This window comes from Thalia democratica, chromosome 1 (assembly GCF_965202585.1).
Source record: "Thalia democratica chromosome 1, ktThaDemo2.hap1.1, whole genome shotgun sequence".
Taxonomy (NCBI): domain Eukaryota; kingdom Metazoa; phylum Chordata; class Thaliacea; order Salpida; family Salpidae; genus Thalia; species Thalia democratica.
The window spans coordinates 81147081-81169366 of record NC_139165.1 but is presented as its reverse complement, the minus strand read 5'-3'; the positions used below and the strand labels follow the sequence as shown (position 1 = coordinate 81169366).

The 22286-nt window shown below is 24.9% G+C and overlaps 1 protein-coding gene across 2 annotated transcripts in view; it reads right to left on the bottom strand.

Annotated features, from left to right (window-relative positions):
• Positions 1-22286, bottom strand: part of LOC145828958 (beta-TrCP-like) — a 50902-nt gene that overhangs the window by 17852 nt on the left and 10764 nt on the right. For both annotated transcript variants that reach the window (XM_082936705.1, XM_082936711.1), the window contains 4 exons: positions 16455-16563; positions 15895-16081; positions 15112-15199; positions 10299-10469 (listed from right to left, as the gene is read on the bottom strand). In XM_082936705.1, the coding sequence (XP_082792831.1) occupies positions 10299-10469; positions 15112-15199; positions 15895-16081; positions 16455-16563 (555 nt within the window). The remainder of the gene's footprint in view (positions 1-10298; positions 10470-15111; positions 15200-15894; positions 16082-16454; positions 16564-22286) is intronic.

Below are 22286 nucleotides of genomic sequence, written 5' to 3'. Positions count from 1 at the left end.
TTTTTAAGCTTGCTTTTCATGCACAAAAAAAACAACAACTTTAAATGTACTTATTTTTTAAATACAATATTTTAAAACAATTTCTTTTAGAAGTAGTTAAACGACATGATCATAACTATTACTATCAATGATATGCAACAAAACAAGTTGCAAATACAAGTTTTAAAACACAACCAATAACAATTAGTTCAGTACTTAAAGTTTAAAACTTATAAAAACAACTTAAGGTATTTATCATCAAACTTTTATTTTTCAGTCAAACTACAACTTTTCACATAGACACAACAATGAAACTTTTATACAAATTTTCTGTGCCAAATTTTATCTGTTTATTTGGTTATTATAAGATTAAAATACCTGTGTTTTGGCTACCAAGCGAGCTTTTATTTCCGAAAATAGCTTGAACAATTGACAAAAGCACGCAATCAGATAAATTTAAATACATTTGCCAAAAAAATCTATTTTTTAAGTGTCAATCAGCATTGTCTATACGTGGATTGTATTGATTATTCAAATATAGTAATAGTGGAAATATAAATATTTAAATTAAATTGAAAAGCTTTAAACACAAAGTTTTAAAGAAAATAATTCAAAATGTTTCCAAAAATTATTTTTGCTCAATGCTTAATACAATTATTTTGTTGATAAATTAACCAAAAAAAATATCATGATTTTATACACAAAAATAATAAACATAATTTTTTTAAGTAAAATTAAATGTTTTAATTAATAATTTTAGTTCCATAATTCACTTAAAAATAGCGTGAACCGCAAATAAAAGATTTAAAAAAACTTACTTTTTTAAATTATACTAGTTTATAATCTTAATAGTCGAAATATCAAAAAATAAGGTAAATACATTAAAAACTAAAACTAGTCTAAGTTTATAATTCAACATTAAACATTTGACTAATGTTAAGAGAAAAATTATATTTGTATTGGAAGAATTCAAAGAAAAACGTCTAATAAGACTTAAACATGATCTTTACATCGAACTAATATCTTAGTACACTTGACTAATTTAACAAAAAACAATTACAGCTAAACATGTACATACAAAACAAAACATTTACAAAAACATGTTACAAGACACCAATACGGCAAAAAAAATCAAACTAGACACAACAACGTTCAAAAAAGCTTGTTATCGATTGTTTTCGTGTAAATAGTTTTTTACTTATAAGTTTTATCGCGTCTTTAAAAGCTATTAAACTTGTTTGAAGTCTCGAGGAAGAACCTTGAACCAAGGTTGCCTGACAATTTAAATAAAAACTCAAGTAAGATAAGTCGTTAAGCTTGAAAGAACATGATTTTAAGGCAGCAGACTTCAAGCTTAAGATTGTTTTAGTCTCACTTCACAGCTTTATTCATTCCACTTTATTTGACTATTAGAACGTTATAATTCCATTTTCCTAACAATTCCATGACCAAGGTTTTGTTGAAACTACAAACAAAACTGGGTGAATATGGCAATAATTTTGCGGGCTGGCGACAATCAGCCAGCAACCAGCAATGTGGTGTTAAGCGTAGATTAATTATTTATGAGCTGCGTGTTTAGCTGCGTGCGAGGGGAAACAACAAATTTTCACTGCTAGGAAAACAGCTTTCAAAAGCGAGAGTTTTGCGGTATAGAAATTTTTGGTGAAAAGTTGGTTTTGAAATGGTTTAATCCGTTTTTGGTTCGGTAAAAGGAGTTTTTGAATGCTTTATTTCCTAAAATACGCTTTTAATTGTTTAACAGTTTTTGTTTATAAAATTTTGACTTCACAAATTTTGGTAGCTTGAATTTAATTTCATACATAAAGAAAAAAAAAGTGAGAATTTTGTAGTTTTCAGATTTTTCCTAAAAAAGTCGTTTTGAAATGGTTTTAATCCATTTTTGGTAAAAGGAGTTTTTGAATGCTTAATTTCCTAAAATATGTTTTAACTTTTTAACAGTTTCTTTTTTAATGTTCACTTTACAAATTCTTTACAAACTTACTTTTTTAAATTATACTAGTTTATAATCTTAATAGTCGAAATATCAAAAAATAAGGTAAATACATTAAAAACTAAAACTAGTCTAAGTTTATAATTCAACATTAAACATTTGACTAATGTTAAGAGAAAAATTATATTTGTATTGGAAGAATTCAAAGAAAAACGTCTAATAAGACTTAAACATGATCTTTACATCGAACTAATATCTTAGTACACTTGACTAATTTAACAAAAAACAATTACAGCTAAACATGTACATACAAAACAAAACATTTACAAAAACATGTTACAAGACACCAATACGGCAAAAAAAATCAAACTAGACACAACAACGTTCAAAAAAGCTTGTTATCGATTGTTTTCGTGTAAATAGTTTTTTACTTATAAGTTTTATCGCGTCTTTAAAAGCTATTAAACTTGTTTGAAGTCTCGAGGAAGAACCTTGAACCAAGGTTGCCTGACAATTTAAATAAAAACTCAAGTAAGATAAGTCGTTAAGCTTGAAAGAACATGATTTTAAGGCAGCAGACTTCAAGCTTAAGATTGTTTTAGTCTCACTTCACAGCTTTATTCATTCCACTTTATTTGACTATTAGAACGTTATAATTCCATTTTCCTAACAATTCCATGACCAAGGTTTTGTTGAAACTACAAACAAAACTGGGTGAATATGGCAATAATTTTGCGGGCTGGCGACAATCAGCCAGCAACCAGCAATGTGGTGTTAAGCGTAGATTAATTATTTATGAGCTGCGTGTTTAGCTGCGTGCGAGGGGAAACAACAAATTTTCACTGCTAGGAAAACAGCTTTCAAAAGCGAGAGTTTTGCGGTATAGAAATTTTTGGTGAAAAGTTGGTTTTGAAATGGTTTAATCCGTTTTTGGTTCGGTAAAAGGAGTTTTTGAATGCTTTATTTCCTAAAATACGCTTTTAATTGTTTAATAGTTTTTGTTTATAAAATTTTGACTTCACAAATTTTGGTAGCTTGAATTTAATTTCATACATAAAGAAAAAAAAAGTGAGAATTTTGTAGTTTTCAGATTTTTCCTAAAAAAGTCGTTTTGAAATGGTTTTAATCCATTTTTGGTAAAAGGAGTTTTTGAATGCTTAATTTCCTAAAATATGTTTTAACTTTTTAACAGTTTCTTTTTTAATGTTCACTTTACAAATTCTGGTAGCTCTAATTCAATTCTTATACATAAAGGAAAATAAAGTGAGAATTTTCTAGTTTTCAGATTTTCTTTAAAAAAGTCACTTTTAAAATGGTTTAAACTATTTTTGGCTAAAAGGATTTTTTGAATGCTTAAATTATCAAAATGTGTTTTTTATTGTATTTCAAAAAGCTGCTTCTTATAACTGTAAACATTTTGGTGACTAAAACTCAACTGTTATACACGTTTAAAAAATATTACATTATTGCAGAATGGAAGTTAAACAGCTTAAACTAACAGGGTTGCCAAATATATTTGAAAAACTTTCTCCAGTTTTTAAAAGTACATTGGGTCTTTTCCTAGTTTAAAGTAAATTTTAAGGTATGAAACTAATATAAAAACATTAAAAAGGTACTCTAAAGCTAATTTAAATTTGTTTTTTAATAAAAAAATTTTGATGATGACAAAATAAATTATCTTTATGATAGATATTTTGAGCCAAATCGAAATTTTACTACTTGAAATGTTAAAAATTCCAAGGTTTTTTAGTAATTTTCGTTGAAAATTCCAGGTTTCCAGGTTTCAAAGTTTTTTGGCAACCCTTTTAATAAATTATTATTAATTAGTAAATACGATTTTTACACATACTTGAAAGTAAGAGATAACTTAAACTACTTATTTTTTTGCTGTTTAGTAGCTCAAAGTTCATAGCTACTGAAGAATTTACATAAAGTTTAAACAGGAACAATAATGATTTATTACAAATATTTTTTCTCTTTGGTTTCTGAGCTAGAAAAAATACAACCTTGTTAGCGCTTTCAGTATGAATTATTAGATAACAATGTATTTTCAGCTTCTATGTTTTTATATTTACAGTAAATTATAACTTTTTAACTTGGTTTTTGGTCCAATAATTTCATTAATACTATTAATAATTTCAAAAAAAAAAGTTCCTAGTTAAGTTGAATACTTGTTGTATTGTAATAACATGTACTAAAAGTACTATTAATATTTAATGAAAATATTTGTTGAAGTGAAAAAAAACACTTAAAATATTTTTTTTTACCATGTGCACAAAAAACCTAGAACAAGACTTTTAAATTGGAAAGTTTGCAATTTAAATTTTTGTAACAAAATACTTTTAAACTTAAAAATTATCTAAAACCATTTGGTAAGTTTTTAACTTTATTACCATTTTTTCAATTTCCGTAAAGTTTTAGAAAAAAAATAATTCTAAAAACTGTTACTGTGGATTGAAATAAATAAAAACCGATGTTTTCAACAACTTAACAAACATGAATATCAAAACATATCAACAAACATGAACATTTTAATTTAAAAGTATACTAAACTTAATAAAATATTAAAACATTTAGGTCAAACTAGTTGATCAAATATACTTAGGAAGTAATTGTAAAAACTGAAACACTTAAAAACAATGTGATTTGAGTGCTTTATGCAACTAAACACATATTAAATAACATTCACTTAACTTGATGTAGTGGAAAATAACAAAAAAAAACATTAAAAATTACATTAAGGATCAATTTTTAGCAGCTAATTGTTTTAAGTAATCAAAACAAAAAAAAACTAAAATATCGGTAAATAAACAACATTTTAAAAACAAAATTATAAATCTTTAATTTAATTATGGTACATAAACTTTTTATGCAAAAAACATTTATAATTTTTTCTGTTTTAGTAAATGTAAGGAAAAGTTTTTTGCAAAATTTATCATAAAAATGCAAATGAAACCACCTAAAACAAACTAATTATATGAGAAAATTTTAATCAAACAAAGTATTTTGTAAAGTAAGAAACAATGATTCATTTAATTAAATAAAACTTTTTGTTCAAAAAATAATAATCACGATTATGTACAAAATCACATTTATATAATTTAAACAATTTTTTTTTGAACTTACACTTGTTTGGTCACTATATTAAGCATAGTTTCATAATGTAATATTTTTGAATTTTATTTAAACAAATACTATATTACTATGCGTAACTAAGTTGAATAGACACAAATCTTATTTTTTAAAACTAAAATATTAAAAAAAACGGAATACTTAAAAGAAAAGTAGTTAGTTAAGAGTGTTCTAACTTAGTGGCCAAACATCATTTATTAAGTAGTAATTTTATATTGAGTTATATAATTAGTGTAACATTTTATTATTCATACATGTTGGTTAAACAAGTTCATTACTAAAAATTGGGTGAAATTTTAGTTATCAATAAAAGTGTACAAGTTAATCAAGGTATCAGATAACTACACTGGTTTAAATCATACAAAAATTGTTATTTTAGATATACTATTATCCCTGTTATAGATACACAACTATACTTATTTTTGAACTTTTTTGAAGTGAATAAATTTTAATGTGTTTTTTTCTTTAATAGTAGAAATTTGTCTGTAATAAAATAAAACACAACAGTTACAAGTATATTTAATTTTATCACAACTAAATTGTTTACCTTCAAAGTCAAGTATATAAAACTGTAAAATTTAATTTGGTATTTTTATGTGAAACATGTATTACCTCGTAAGTGTCAAAATGTTGCACAACTTTAAAAGCACGCGTTAAAATGTTTCATCAAAACATTTAAACTTCACGTTTTTTGAGCACTAAAAACTTTAACAAGGAAAAATTAACTTTAATGAGAAACTTTCATTGTTTTAAAATGTTTTCACTGTTTTAATTAAACAATAGTGACCACTTCGAGTAATAAATAGAACGAATTTTATTGAAACTATACCAAAATTCCATTTCAATCACATGTTTGCGAAAACAATATAAATCAAAATAAAATCGTATGGAGAGAGATATCATAAAAAGCTAACATTAAACACACTCCTTCGAATTAAAACTTTCAAAACGACTTGTCTGAAAACATTATTATTCTAACCTACAATTTAAACCATTTTCTCATTAAAGCGCTCACCGTAAAAACAATTTCGTTTGGATTTACGACTTTCAGTGAAATAATTGAGTCACAGAGACGTAATATAAACAATTTAGACCGAAGTAAATTTTATATGGGTTAATTTATAATGATGGATTATATATAATAGTTTAACTTATATCAAGGTTAGTGATGTAAAAATAAAAAGGTTTAAAACGTCATAATGACGATGCAAACGTTTTAATGCTTTTTTTATATATATTATAGACGTAATATAAACAATTCAGACCGAAATAAATTCTATATGGATTAAATTAAAATTATTTAATTTATATCAAGGTAAGTGGTGTAAAAATTCAAAGCCTTAATGAGTCATGATAACGATGCAAGCGTTTGAATATTTTTTTTTTTGATAGAACTTATATTTATTCAAAAGCTTAATAACATTTCTATTTTAATCAGGTGAACATTATACTACTTTAAAAGGCTAGTCGTTTTAGATCGCAGCTAAAGATTTTTTCACTCACACAAATTTTATTAATAAAAAGGTTATCTTAAACTTTTATTTTAGAAGGTTAAAAAGAATAATGTATGGCTTTGTACGCAGTACAACAAATGAATTAAATATGTCTATCATAACTTTATATATCTATTTTAGATTACCTTAAAATACATTTTTATTAAAAATCTATAAAATATATTATTCATAAGAAAACTTAATTAAGATGACCTTGTAAATTACAGAACAAAACATAAAAATTTAATTTGGTCATAAATCAATATTTCACGAAAAAATTAGACCACCTTACTGAAAAAATAATAATAAATTTATTTAAACTAAAAATATATATCAAAATTAGGTCAAAACAACAAACGCTAATAAAAATTAGGTGAAAAGTCAGCGTGGACCGCAAATAAATTAATTAATCCACAAAAAACTAGATTAACACAATAGATTTGCAGTTGATTGCAGCAGAGAAAGTCTGCAACTATTTGTGGTGATTGGGAAGATAAAAAAACTAAACACCAAAAAGTTAAAGTATTTGCATGCGTGTGCTTTGAAAATTAGTTGAAACAACTATTGACTATTGGTTTAATCTTTTAAATAATATGTAAAAATATTAGTATTTGTGTAATTAAATAAAGATAAAAAAAAATATTATAACTATTTAAAATATAGTTGCAAATGGTAGAACAACCCATTTAAATATCCATCCAATTAGTTGGTTACAATATACTGGACTCACGATATACTAAATTAATACATTTTCAAATAGAACAAAAAACTATATCATATTAAATACAAATATCAAATAACAAAATAATATAAATAGAGATACCAAAATGTTTACCAAAATCACGAGTTAGAGTGCTCAATATCAAGTAGGTGCTTAAAAATTGTGAAAATAAAACAGATACTAAATATAATTTCATCTTTATTTACCGAACCATTCTAAAATTATATTTATTTATAACAAAAAAAGTTCTATTATATCAATTATATTTTTAGAGATTTAAAAATTTTATAAAAAGCATTTTTCAATTTTTAAACTTTTCAGCTACAAATGTTTAACTTATACTGTTGTTATCTCAGGGCACTTTAATATTTAATTTAACTTTTGAGTAACTTTTCATATGCACTTTAAAACGATTGTTCAGTAGGACAGTTAAAACAAATTTTTTAAAACGCAAATATATTTAAAACTGCAAGGATGCAGCACAACAAGTTTATATATTTTCTTGAGCGTTTAAAAACAGCGTTTTTGTTTATGCGAACCACATCAAGGAGTAGTTTACGGAAGACACGTGTTAATCAGATTATAAAAACCCGAACATGAATTTGCCTGTTTGTATGTTGCTACTTTTCAAGTGTTTTTCATTTTAAAAGTTTTATAGTTTATATGCACGTTAAAAGCTGTTTATTTGCATTGATTTTAATAAACTAGTTTGGTTGGATTTATGAAAACTTACAGAATATTATTTTACCATGAAAAAAGTAAAATACAAATCTAAATTCAAATTTCAGGTTCTAAAAAAAAATAAATGACTTATTTTTTAACAACGATTTAACTTCAAATAACTTCTGTAAACGCTTTCTGAAAGCAGGAACTTTTATTTTGTTGTTTAAAAATATACTTGCTTAAAATATTTTGAAACCCTACTCATAACAAAAACTGAAACTGTTTCAAAAATTGTTTTGCTTTTAAACTTAGTAAATCAATAAAAATCAATAAAACTTAAAAAACATGCTTAAGTTGTATTAAAGAAAATGCTTAGGAGAAAGTATAAGTTAATCCGAAAATAATGGGTATATTTACCTAATAATCTTTTGTAATCATTTTTGAATGGACAATTGTTTTTTTAAAAATATGCTTTTTGAACCGCGCATGTACAGATAAAAGTTTTAAAGAATTAAGTCATTCAGTCTTATTAAAAAAATCTAAGTTTAAGCAATTATGGTACCTTTTAAGTACAAAAAAGGAAGTATGTATTTAGAAGATAACCAAGCTCTCTATATCATAATTGCATCATTAGCTGATAAAAATAGAAGGCTTTTAGGAACAAACATTGTTTCTTTACATCAAAATAGCTTAAGAAAACATATAAAGATATTTATAAACGTAATAAATAAACTTGTATTATTTTGTTCATAACATGTTAGAAATATATCAAGAAGGAATGATCACAAACTGTACTTTATTTAAAACTTAACAACATTTGTGCTGAAATTCTAACAATGGGGACGGGTCAAATATGCACAAAGACATTTTTGCACAGAGGGTTATTTTTGCATGAGAGTAAAAAAATATATATAAAATAAAAATAAAACAAAAACAGTAAAAAAATAAATTAAAAAAAAAACGATATGGAAGAAAAAAAGTTATGGATAGAGGTTAAGGGTTAAGGGTAACAGTGATAATAAAAAAAAGAAAAAAATCAAAAAGAAAAGATTTTGAATAAAAAAAATGTATATATAAATAAATAAAAATTCAAAACAAAAGAAAAAAAGTTACCGACCGAGGGTAAGGAGTAACACTGATTATAAAAAAACTAAACAGAATAACTCATAAAAAATAAATATCATAAAAAATATTCAACCCGTGCAAAAAGTCTTCGTGCCTAAGGTTAGAAATAAATACAATAGTTAATAAAAATTCTCTAGATATTCAAATTTTAAAATATAAGAACAAAAGCAAATTAATTTATTTCTTTAAAACCAATAATCCGTAAAACCAGCTAATTAATTGCAAATACTGAATAAAACCAATAAATTTCAACACTCAAAATTTTGGTTAACCATTACAATACTTAAAGTACAATCCTTTACAACATAAAGCTATATGTATGTGTTCACCACAATGACAAATGTTCAAACTAAAACTCCTAACAACGTTAAATAACCAAGTACGAACAAAAGAAACGACACAAAGAATTTAAACATATTGCAAAATGAAAATTTAACTGACTCAAACTACAACATCTTACATTCACTGAATTACAAAAAAAAATATTATAACATTAAGCAAACAATTTAATATTGGTGCTTAAAACGTCACACCAATTTAAGTTCAAGCAAACTCAAATGTGCATATACAATCATGAATCACTTTTAAATACCAATATGCAAATGTATTAAAATGGGGTTGACCTCAGCGCTCTCAATCAATGTTGAAAACAACCTTAAAAATATCCCACTTTGTTTCCAAAAATTTTTCACTCTAAAATTAATTTAATCTATGTTTTCGACACAAAAAATAGTTTACAAGAAAAATTTAACTGACTCAAACCACAACACCTTACATTCACTGTATTTCAAAAAATTTGAAAAAAATAATTATGTAACAGAAGCAAACAATTTAATACTGGTGGTTAATTCGTCACACCAATGTAAGTTCAAGCAAACTCAAATGTGCAGACATAATCATGAATCACTTAGCTTAACTTTTAAATACCAATATACAAATGTATTAAAATGGGGCGCTCCCCATCAATGTTAAGCGCAATCCTCAAAAGTATCTCACTTTGATTTCAAAAGAGTTTTCAAATTATACTAATTCGAGATAAGTTATTGTATACAAATTTGTTCAAGCATCGAGTCAATTTTCAACATATTTATTTCAATTTCAACAACATTAAACCCATTTGATTTTATTCATCAACACAAACATCAATTTTTCTTCATCAAAAAAGATTTTAAACCAATACAAAGCCGCGTTCATGCACAAACCAAGATAATTTCAATTATTTCACAACTCTCACCTTGGTGCACTCGAGCGTTTTCTTGTCCCACAACTTGATGGTGTTGTCCCTCAATCCGCTCACTATCTTCTCGTCGTCGTACTGCAGGCAGTACACCCCCTTGCTGTTCTGGCTCCTGCACTGGATGCGCGACAGCTTGAACCTGCCACCCCGCCAGTCCGACTCTATCACCTGTGGTTGTTAAATCATGTAAATGTATTGTTTTGATTGTCTATCTTAGTTTGTTTTTTTTTTATCATGTGTGGCAATTTAAATCCTGCCAGTCTGTTTTTTTATTTATTGTTTATATAGATTGTTGTGTTAATATACATAATTAAATGATGTCAGTGTATTGTTTTGATTTTCTATCTTAGTTTAATAGTTTTATTAAAGGTGGCAATTTTAACTTCCAATTCTGCCAGTCTGTTTCTATCACCGGATTATTACTTTACCAAATGCTAAACGACGATCTTGAGTTTGGCTTAGACTTAAAGGCTGTTTTTTCGCACAAAACATAATGAATTTTCTAATTTTATTCCAGAGGGGTTTTGATAGTATGTCTAGTCACATACAACATAGCTGAGAAAGTTGAAGGTCTATCTATTTTTTAGTACTTAAATTGGTTAATTTTTACCTTTTATATCATTTTATTGAAAAATCTATTTTGTTATTTTTATGAGTATTAACAGTGTTCTCAGATTTAGGTAAATGCTTTCAAAAATATTTTTAGCCAGAAAAGCACTCCAATTATGTTAGAAAAAATTTCTATAAAATTTACAAAACAACCCGTGTAACCGTAAAAAGTTCAGATGTGTACAACGTGTGGATTATATTTCTAAATATGTTGCAATTAAAATGGAAAAAAACTAAACCTAATTAAAATATTAAAAACTTTTTTACCAATTATACCACATATCTTACCTAATTCTAATTTTTCATAGGAACCCAAGCATAAGATACTATTATATATAATTCAAGCATTTCACTTATGTACACATGTGTAAAATGAACATATATGTGTTTATCATTAATTTTTACCTTGGAAGTTTGCATGTATCAGAAAAACATCAAGACTTTTCTAATTTATAACTCCATATGATTTATATTTATATATCTGGTGTATCAGTTGACTAACAGTTACTAGTAGTGATTAAAAAACCTTGTAAAACTTACAAATATATAATTAAGTATAATTGTAATTCAAACATATTTTTTACAAAGTTTCTCTGATACTAAGAATAAAAACTGTATCTATAACTTTTGTATTTCAGATTAACAAAAAACATAAGTACAACGCATTTGATTATTCAACTATAAAACACAGTTAAACTTGAACTTGAGCATCAACTTGTGTATTTATTTAATTTAAATGTTTAAATCTTCGACTAATATTATGTTAAGTGTTCTATAAAAACTCAATAATGCTTTTAAAGTATTAGACACTCAGGGGGTGTTTAGCTTATACTTACTCATTTTAAATTTATTAAGTAAACACAGTTTTAAAGATTATAACTTTAAATTTACTAAAGCAAACGTTAAACTGTAAACTCTATTTTACAAATATTGTATAAAATAAACATTTTAGTAAACTGTATTTTTAGTAAACGCGTTCTTACTGTTTTTAAAGTGTATTTGCACAATTTAAAAAAAAAGTAAATTTAAACAACTTTAAAGGCTAAAACAATTTCAAATGTTTATAAATGGGTTTAGTTAAAGTTTTTAAGTAAGAATAAATAAGTTGGTAAGATTTTACAAACTATATTAGGTAACAGCACACGTCAAAGATATATGTAAAATGTGTATTAAAAAAAAAATAAACACCAGTATACATACTAAAGTAAAAATAATTATAGATATCATAAAGTTAGCAGTACAATATATTTATGAACTTTACTTTTATAGTGTGAAAAGTACATAAAAATTTAAGTTTATTGCATAAAATGTATGAATTTAGTGGCTTCTAAAAACATAAATAATAGATTGAGTTTCCTTTAGGTAATAAATTTATTTTCTTAATGCAATTATTTATGAGTGTTTATTTTATCAAAAACAAACCTGAATATCTAAAATGAACTTAAAACCAAATAAACAACATTAATTGTAAGTATTATTGTTATTTATGTTTAATTCAATCATCTATATTTGAAGTTTCAACAGGCCGCTTGTAAAAAATTCATAACAACCGTATATTAAATTTGTTAAAAAAAACTATTATCAATTCAACGGAAATCCCAACAAAAAACTTGAAACACGGAAGCAAAAATGTTGTAAATTCAAAAACAATTTTTAAAGAAAGAGAAGAAGTAGAAGATTTTTTGCAAAGAGAAGTATTTTATTTACAAACAAAAGACGAGACTATTTTTGTACGAAAGTTTGAAAGCACTGAAGTTTTTGGGATGGGAGAATTTCGAGCATTGATATTTTTGTTCATCAAAACTTTAAGTGTTCCAATCACGTTTGATGAAGTATTTAATTGAGAAAGTGTATTCATAAGTACACGAAATACGTTTTGATGGTTTGAATGTAAACAAAAATAACTTTTTGTACTTGAAACTTGATTTAATTTAAACAATATAATATGTTAAGCATAAAATGTTTCAACAAAGCTAGTGAATAAAAGATAAACACTGATGTATTAATTCTTAAACAAAAACTGTTTTTATAAATAAAAAGTTCGTTTACTCAAAACATAATGTTAAAGAATGAAGTTATGAACAAGGCAAAATATTTTTAATTATTGGATAGTATATTTTAAACATAAACTTATTCTAATATTTAATTAAAAGTGAGAAGATTTTTTTATGAAATAAGTAGAAAAACTTCTTAAATAAACAATAAAAAAGCTTTGAAGTTACTTTAGATTTAAAGAAAATTCATACTTATAATATATGAACTTTCGTCATACTTTTTTAAATTTTCATTAAAGAATATCGTTTATATAATATTATTACTTTTTTTTCCAAAGTTTATATTTAGAAAAAATAAAACCGCTAAGATGGCACTATCTAATCTTTTCGTGATTTGAAAATACTTCAGGTCATTTTATTTCATTAAATTTCACTACTTATAATATACTTTTTAAGTCAACAGTACAATTTTTTCATTATGTAAAAATAACTTAAAACGAAAATCTTAAGTTTATATATCTAGTTGCGTAATCAGCAAAAATATAACATGTGAAATGTTTTGGACATTAAAAATCAATAACTATACATTTATGTTTAAATACATAAAAAAAAAACCGTACTATATATAAACTGTTTAATATAAAACATGATAAGCTTGCAATAAATCAATATTTAGGATAATTAAAAACAAATTGACACCTACCCTTGACTAATATGAAGGTTGTGTAAGGGTGTGCAAAAATTTAATAATTCACCATAGAGAAAATTGATTGGTGTAGCAACAAACATTAACAAACTAATTAATTTTGCACACTAGTCTAAAAATAAAGTAGTAAAACTAAATTCAATAAACCCATTTAGTTTAAAAACATATGTGTCTTTTAAAAGTAAAATCAAAATTACGCTGAATTAAATAAAATTTAAAGTTGAACAATTTTGTTAACAGTCTACCTCTATTTACACTAAACAATACTAAAATAAGTACAATTTGAAACAAGTTTTCAAACAAAAATATTTCTCAACTCTAATATTAGAAATTATAATCCAAAAAAAAACCATTTACTTCAAGAATAAATAAAGCAAACTGATCATTTAAAAATATACTATGTAAAATATAGAAAGTTTGAAAATTTTAATAAAATCTACTTTTAAAAGTTTTACTAGTAAGTTAATATAACATTAATAAGCTACAAATAATTAAGAACCAATAATGTACTATTCAACTCGGACAGAAAAATAAACGTTTCTAATAGATTAACTTCACAAAATTACATAACAGTCCACTTTAAAAAGAAAAGATATGTAATCTTGAACTTAATCTTTTTAGGGTCAGTCTGAACTCAGAGATAAGCTACGAAGAGATAATTAAAAAACACGTTAAAAGTGACACATTTGGATAGTTTCCAAGTGACAACTTATGTAATTTTCCTAATTGACCTTACAACTTTTCATCTTTAAACTTTTTTTTGTTGGTTTCAGTGTATACGCGAGTATAACATTGTCTTTAAAGTTTATGGCGTTAACGTGAAAATTCAATAAAAATATGTTTTCAATTAACTCTTTCAAAACATTGTAAGGATGATAACTTTAAATGAAAACTCTAAAGTTTTAACACTGTTAACTTATACTACAAAATTGTTTTATATAACTGCTAAATGCCTTATTTACTTTTTCTTTTTTCTGATGATCGTTTCTTTCGGTAATAGTATGAGTAAGGTTTAATAAGTAATAGTAAGGGTAGTTGAATGTTTACAAGTTTTTAACACACAAAAATAATGAATAAATTAAGTGTTGTAATGTTAAGTATTTAACCTGTTTGAAACATAAGTTCCTTTAAAACGCATGATAATTAGATGAGATTACTTGTTTTTTTATAATATTAATGACATTTTTTTTTAATAAATAAATAAATAGTTATAAGAGTTTGTAGTTTATAGAAAAAGTATAATTATTATATAAAACTTAAAATATAAAATATTATTAAGCTTTTTATGAATACAAATAATGCTCAATTTTTTAATTACTTTTAATAATTTTACTCACAAATACAACTGAATTAAAAAATTGATTAATCGAGTTGGAAACTTTCAAACTAGTTCTTTTTTGTTTACACAGAAAAATAAAATGGTATAGTTTTGGAAACGAGAAACCTTGAATAAAACGTTAATACTGAACTAAATAATTATTATCAATAGTCAGCAACAAACCTCAATTTCTTTGATAATTTGCGGATACAATTCCCTGTAAAAATCGTCATTTTTCTCTGGAATGCCTCTTTTTGTTAGGTAGTAGCCCCTGTTTGTAATATTAACAGAGTTAGTTTTACGAACAAAATAACATTTTGCCTCTTAATGATAACACTAAACAGGACCTTTAATAAAATTATAGTTTTCATGCTGTAAGAATACAAGGTTAAAAACTGTTGTCAACTCTTTTATTTAACTAATTTTAGATCACACATATAAATAATTCATTGCATACATATTTTAAACTATTTTGAATAATATTTAATGTGTATAAAAAAAATTTAATTTTTTCAAAGAAGTGAAACCATCAAGTTAATTAAAAACAAATTAAATAGGCAAAGTATGATGTAGCCACTCAGTTGTATTTTGTCTGGTAAAGAATACTAAATATTTTCATCCTTTACGTGTTATCTTAAAAACATAAGATAATAAAAATTGCTTTAAAGAAATAATTTACAACCCACCACCCTATCAAAATAAAAAAAACATTAGTTATTTAAGATTATTTAACAATATAATTTTTCTAATATTATCATTATCAACAGGTTAACTACTAGCTATTCTTAAATTTAACAAACAAATTATCAGAAAAAACAATTTGGACAATTTAATAATATAATACAAAATTGAACATATTATAATTTTCCAACTACATTATTAGTTTTATTATAATAAAAAAAATGAAACATAAGATTTACCCTCACCTAACACAACTAAATACAATTAAAACAGTTTACGACTCACCATCCCCTCCTTGTGGCCAGTCCCTTCCACAGCGAATCGGTTCTGACGTTCCTCTCGATCAGCCGCCGCCACAGGTGACCGTCCCTGACGACGCGGTACCACTCCTTGCTGACAAGCTCGCAGTTGCACAACGACTTCGAGTTGACGTATGACAATATCTTCTCACTTATGTGCTGGAGGCCCATCGCTGTTTGGAGAAGATTGAAATAGAAAATTTTTAAAAGCATTACAAAGTGTTGCTGTATAAATGTGGGATGAGAGAGATTAATTAACTTTGTTGATGTTTTTTAACAATATTAGTTTTTTAGTGGTAGTGCTATGTACTGATGTTTGCTGTTAAGTAAACTAAAAAATCTTAAAGTTAAAAGCTTACTAGCAATTTAAACTCATGCTTTATTTCTACCTTAACTTTACCTCTGATTTGTTTAACTAAAAAAACTTAAATCCTTTTGCAAAAACCACACAATTAACTTTCATATATTGACTTAATTTTGTATCTTAAATGAAAAGATTAACTGATACTGCTATAATTTTCTACTAATACATCTTATATAACAAACCAGGTAAGGCGGTAATGAAGTCTCTCTGCAGCATTGGTTTGAGGTAATTGTTTATTTTTCCGTGCTGAAAATGACACATCTGGTCCAACAACTTTTGTACAAAATCGACCTGAACAATAATAGATTTTAATTAATTTTTGGTAAGTAATAAATTATGCTTAAAAGTGATTTTAAAAAAAAATAACAAGTAAATCACTTAACCTGAACACTTCAGTACAGATTTATAACGAAAACAGTATAAAATCAAAACTAAAAGTAAATATATTTATATATTCTATCATTTAAATACTTACTTTTATGTAATATTTAAACATATAAAGAAATACATTACACTTGGATTTGTATTACTTAAGTGGCACATCTAACCAATTTATATATTGTACATAACCAGATCAACCTAAAATAAAACTCTGATTATTGAATTTTTTTTAGTTAAAGTATTGAACATCATTAAAATACTTACATACTTTTCGGTTATAATAAGAAAACTAATGTTAAAACTAGAGTTTCCTAAAGTGAGCCTCAAAGGGTCCATAAGCAGCAAAGAGGCTAAAGGGGGCATGATTAGTAAAGGGGCCATGACGTCATAATTTGAAACTTACATTAGATACTCTAAACTTGATGGTGAGAGCAAAAAAAGGTCTTAGGTGTTTATAATGGTAATTAAGGAACTTCTAATAGATATTATTGGAAAATTTCAGAAGTTTAGGGGCCATAAGGCCATAATATGAAACTAACACTTGATATTCTGGAGTTGAAGGTAAGGTGGAGAACGAAAAAAAATGTTTATTTATGTACATATTTAAGTATATTTCAAAAATTTTGATAAATCTTGTCGGAGGGATCATAGTTTTTTTATTTCTTAAAGGGGGGGCTTATGAAAAAAAATTGGGAAATCATTGTTTAAAAACTCGGGAGTTTCTACCAAAATTTTACGATTTTGTTTTGTTCTGTACATTTTCGTTTTACCTTTCACATAACTTTTTACAGCTTTAAGCTGTCGAAAAATTGACACATAAGACAAACTATTTTTAGAAAATTGTAATCATTAAAACTTATACTCCAAAAATTATACGTTTTTAAACTATTCAAGAATGATTTTTTAAATGACAGCTCTTAAGCTAAAACAATTTAGCAAATGATAGATTTATAATAAATTGTCAGCTATAAATAAAAATATTTTGAGTTTAAATCTCCATAAATTAATTAATAATGGTAATAATTTAATTTGAATAGTATTTCGTTATCTATTTATGTAGTAAATTACATAAAACACAAAGCAATAGTTCAGATTCATCACGAGTACAAGAAAAAACTATGGGTCCCTAACCTTTTGGACGTTACTAAACTCTCAGTGTACTGATAAATAGATTTTAGTTTTTTATTTGTTGAAAAACATAATTATTAACTGTCCCTGAGTTAAGGAACTTCATAATTTTTAATTTCACTTTATATTAACACTTAAGTTTACAGATTAAATCGAGAAGAACAAAGTATTTACTCTAAAACATTAAAAAGGGTAGATGGCAATTTGTTTGACAAACACTCACAAGGTTAAAATCTGAACATTAAAAACCACAAGATGCGGGAAAATTTCTAAATCAGGCATATCTTAAAACTTTACTTACTGAAACTTTAAATTTTACTAAGAAAGAAAGATCAAGAACTATTTACAACTGAAGCGATTGATTTAGATAAGAATGAGAGGGCAATGTGAGATATTTTCAAGTGTTTTACACGATTCATTTATGACTACGAGAATCAAGTTTATTGTCGACAAAAGTTGTTGTCACTCAAGACATTCAAATCATTGAAATCGCCGCCGACTTTCGTGGGGCAAGAAGGTTTACCTCTATATTAACAGTACTACATGTTTTATTTTATGAAAAAAAAAATGATGCTGAAGATCTGCTTCTTGTATTGTTCATCTAAAATCTAATGATCAACACAACTGATAAATTTGATGTCACACTAATGGTGACATTTTGTGAGCTAATACACGCTCACGAAACGCTTCGATCTGTAATTCAATCTCAAGATATACGTATAACCAAAAAAAAAAAAACATCACATAGAAATTAATTAGTTAAAATTACTTATTGGCAGCTTTACTTATAAACTGTAGTGATTTTCAATCTTTATTTTTGTTATTTATGTTAAAAAACTTTTTATATTTTACTCCAAGGACTTTCTGAAAACATTGCTTAAATTATGCGTTTTTTATAAGTGCTAGTGTCTATTTTCAAAATGATTTCAACTTTGGAATTAAACATCTAAATAATAATAACATAAACAATTTTAAATTGAAGATTTTGAAAAACTAATAAGTTTTTTGAAAATAGGTATTTATATTTATTTAATAATTAATACCTAGAATTTTAATGTAGAGTATTAATTCAAACTCAATATTTTTGTGAGGCTTTTATTAACTGAAAGTTTTAATATTTCAAATAACTTAAAACAAGTAGACCTATAAAAAGTAAAATTGAATTAAACAAACAAACTGTTCTTCAAAAACGAATGCCTAAATTGTTTTAGCTTGATGACTGCAAAAAACAAAATTTTCATTCAAACTTACAAGTTGAATACTAGAATTATAAGTTTTATTTTAACAAAATTAGTAGCTTAGTTTATACCATCATTAAAATAGATGATTGATTCAGAAGTTTTCATGTGTCTGAAGTACTTGAAATCAGAATATCTGATTACTAATTAATGTCAGGAGCATATTGCAATTTTTAAGGAATGTGCTTTTTAAATATACAAAAAGCTTTTTGCTGTTCATAATGGATGCATGACAATTCAAATTCATGTTATTTAAAGACCTGTAATGTTATTTAAAGACCATACCGCAATAAATTATTTATTTTTGAAAAAATTTTAAAATATGTTCGTAGGTGTTATTAATATCTACTGGCCATTTTTTCTTTTTTGCAATATTTCAAGATTTTTGACTATTTATTGTTTGAATCATTCATAGTTGTAACTAATATAATCTAGTAATAATCCGCTTAAGTTTTTAGTTCACATGGTTCTTATTTATCTTTAAAATATTTTTCGTGTATCTGCTTATATTATTAATGGTTTTAATCGTTATGTTTATTTAGTTGATTAATTGGACATACAACGTTTAGGTTAGATTTTAGACTGACTATTAAATTTTATTATTTTGAAATAAAAAGTACTTTTGTAAATCAGTTGAAAAATTTAAGTTAAATATTGACAGTAAATTGTACACGACCAAAAAAAAATTTTAATAGTTGTCCTTTTAACAATTTCGAACAAAAATGGTACATGTTTGGTTAGTTTTTATCCAGTTTTCAGATATTAGTAGTATAAGTTACATTTTTTCAGACATTTGTCAAATGTTATCACCAAAACAAAAGTAAATAAATAATCAACAACAAAGTTTCTGGTTAGTAATAATTCTAGTTTTATTAAAAGCAATTAAAATACTAATAACAACAACATAAACTATAAAAAAATACATGAAAAAATAAACAAGCCATATTAACTTAAAAAACATCAAAAACAAATAAATAAATAAATATTAAAAAACAAATTAGTTAAGTTTAAAAATTATACTAAAAAAGTTTTTAACAAAAATTATTATGCAAATTATACAAGTTTAAAGATGTTTCCAAAGCTATTGTTTCTTTAAGTCTTTCTGTAGGAATTAAATTAGAAACATGTACAAATAACATAGATAAAAAAGCAACTTACAGTAATGATTCAGTCGTCATTTAATTATTAGAAGAGGATGAGTTTTTTATTTTTGATGTAGAAATTTGGCACATTGAAAGTGAATCGTCGTCATGGATTGTCATGGAATAAACAAGAAGTACAAAAGTTTTAGTGGTTAGTTTATACGTCAATTTTAAGTCTTACTTTAAAACGTAAGTCAACAACAATTGCTGAAGTTAATACTACTTACAAATATTTACTGTTATAAACAGAAGAGCATGCAAAGCAAAAATATTTTTTAAATAAACTTAAAGTATAAAATCTAAGAACAATATTTTTTTCAAAACTTGAAGAAAAACTAGATTGTATTTGTACATTTGGCTTGAAGTAGATTTTGTAACATTTTTTTTGTATAATAATATGAAAATTTGCTTAAGCATTGTATTCATCATAAATCAAAATGTAAGCATAAAATTTTAACTTTATTTCAATCACACACAAACATAAACAATTATTAATAAAATTAATTACAAAAATTTTCAGCAACCTTAAAAAACAACTAGATATCATTAAGACAAAAATGTTTTCCGAATATTAAATTTTTACTGCATAAGCAAAATTAAATTATTATTATATTATTATTATATTATTATTATTATTATATAATAATTATCTAATATATTTTCTATTTACATAACAGGATCTATCTGAAAATTTAAGATTGTTTTAAGAATTTGTCAGTAAAAAACAAATGAAATCATCATTTTACAAGTGTAAATAAAATCAAAAAGACAAAATTAAACTTCTTTGAAACAATGAAGAATTAAGTTTTGTATTTTTATTAAGAAATGTTGTTGATGACAATATTTGAGTTAAGTGAATTAAGCTATCCTTAACCAAACTTAAATGAAATTATCAATCATATAATGTAGCAACTAAAAACTAATTTTATTGATTTATATATTATTTTAAGAATATAATTGTGTTATAAATAAGTATATTATAAGTTTATAAATAAAATGTTAAACAAAAAGGTATAAAAGAGTTAAAACCAAAAAAGTCTACTCGCATGTTTTTTTACTGAAGAACATTACTAAATATATACAATTTGAAATACATTCAAAATAGCCAAGTAAACAAAACTAAAATGAAATCATCAAAAATATAAAAGGTGGCAAATAAGACCTAACAAAGCAAATGAATGAACTGGAAGAAAGTAAATCACTTAATCCTGATGCAAAGTTTCTCTCTTGTTATATCAAGTTGCTAAGAAGCTTGGCTCATAAATTTAAACTGTTATGCTTCAACAGCTTGGTATTATTTATAGTAAACTAAAATGATACTTTACATTTAAACTGATCATGCTTTTATGTTCAAAGTATAATAAATGTAATTTTGTGTATTTCGATACATTGTGCTAGTTGAGAGTTTAGTTGGAAACTTGTAAGAAGTTTTATATGTATTTTACTTGTATCTATTTTAACGTAAAAGCTGTACTTTTATTGTTATTTAGTATTGTTATCAAATTGTACCAAGTTACTAAGCTTCTAAATTAAAACTGACATGATTCACAAAAACATTTTACAAATTACAATTTTTTACATTTAAAAAACGTACAACAAAATAAACTATTTCTATTGTCTAATGAAAAACTTTTAATTAAGTTAAGGGATTTTTATATAAACCAACTGCAAATTAAATAACATTTTAATTATTGAGCTTATGCAATAAGTTAATTAAATTACATGTTCCGTCTGGATGTTTATTTCATAAGAACTGCTGTGAATGCAATTATACGATTTTTTAGGTTAGTTATCAAAGAGTATAAAAAAAATTGTAAGCATGTTGCATATTTGTGTTTACATTTATACTTGTCATCGTCAAAGAATTTTTATTGTTAATAAAGTTTACATATACACAAGAAGTCTTTATTTATATATTACTAAGAGAAAAAGCTTTTTTTGACAAACACATTGAATATTAATTAAAACTATACAACAATTACAACTAAGAAAGCTTTAATGTATAAAATTTTATCTAAAGAAAAAAGTTTAAGAAACTGTATAATACAGACTACAAAAAACTGGCTGTGATATTAAGATTTTCAATAAATATGTTATTTTTGTACTAATCTCGACTATATATACT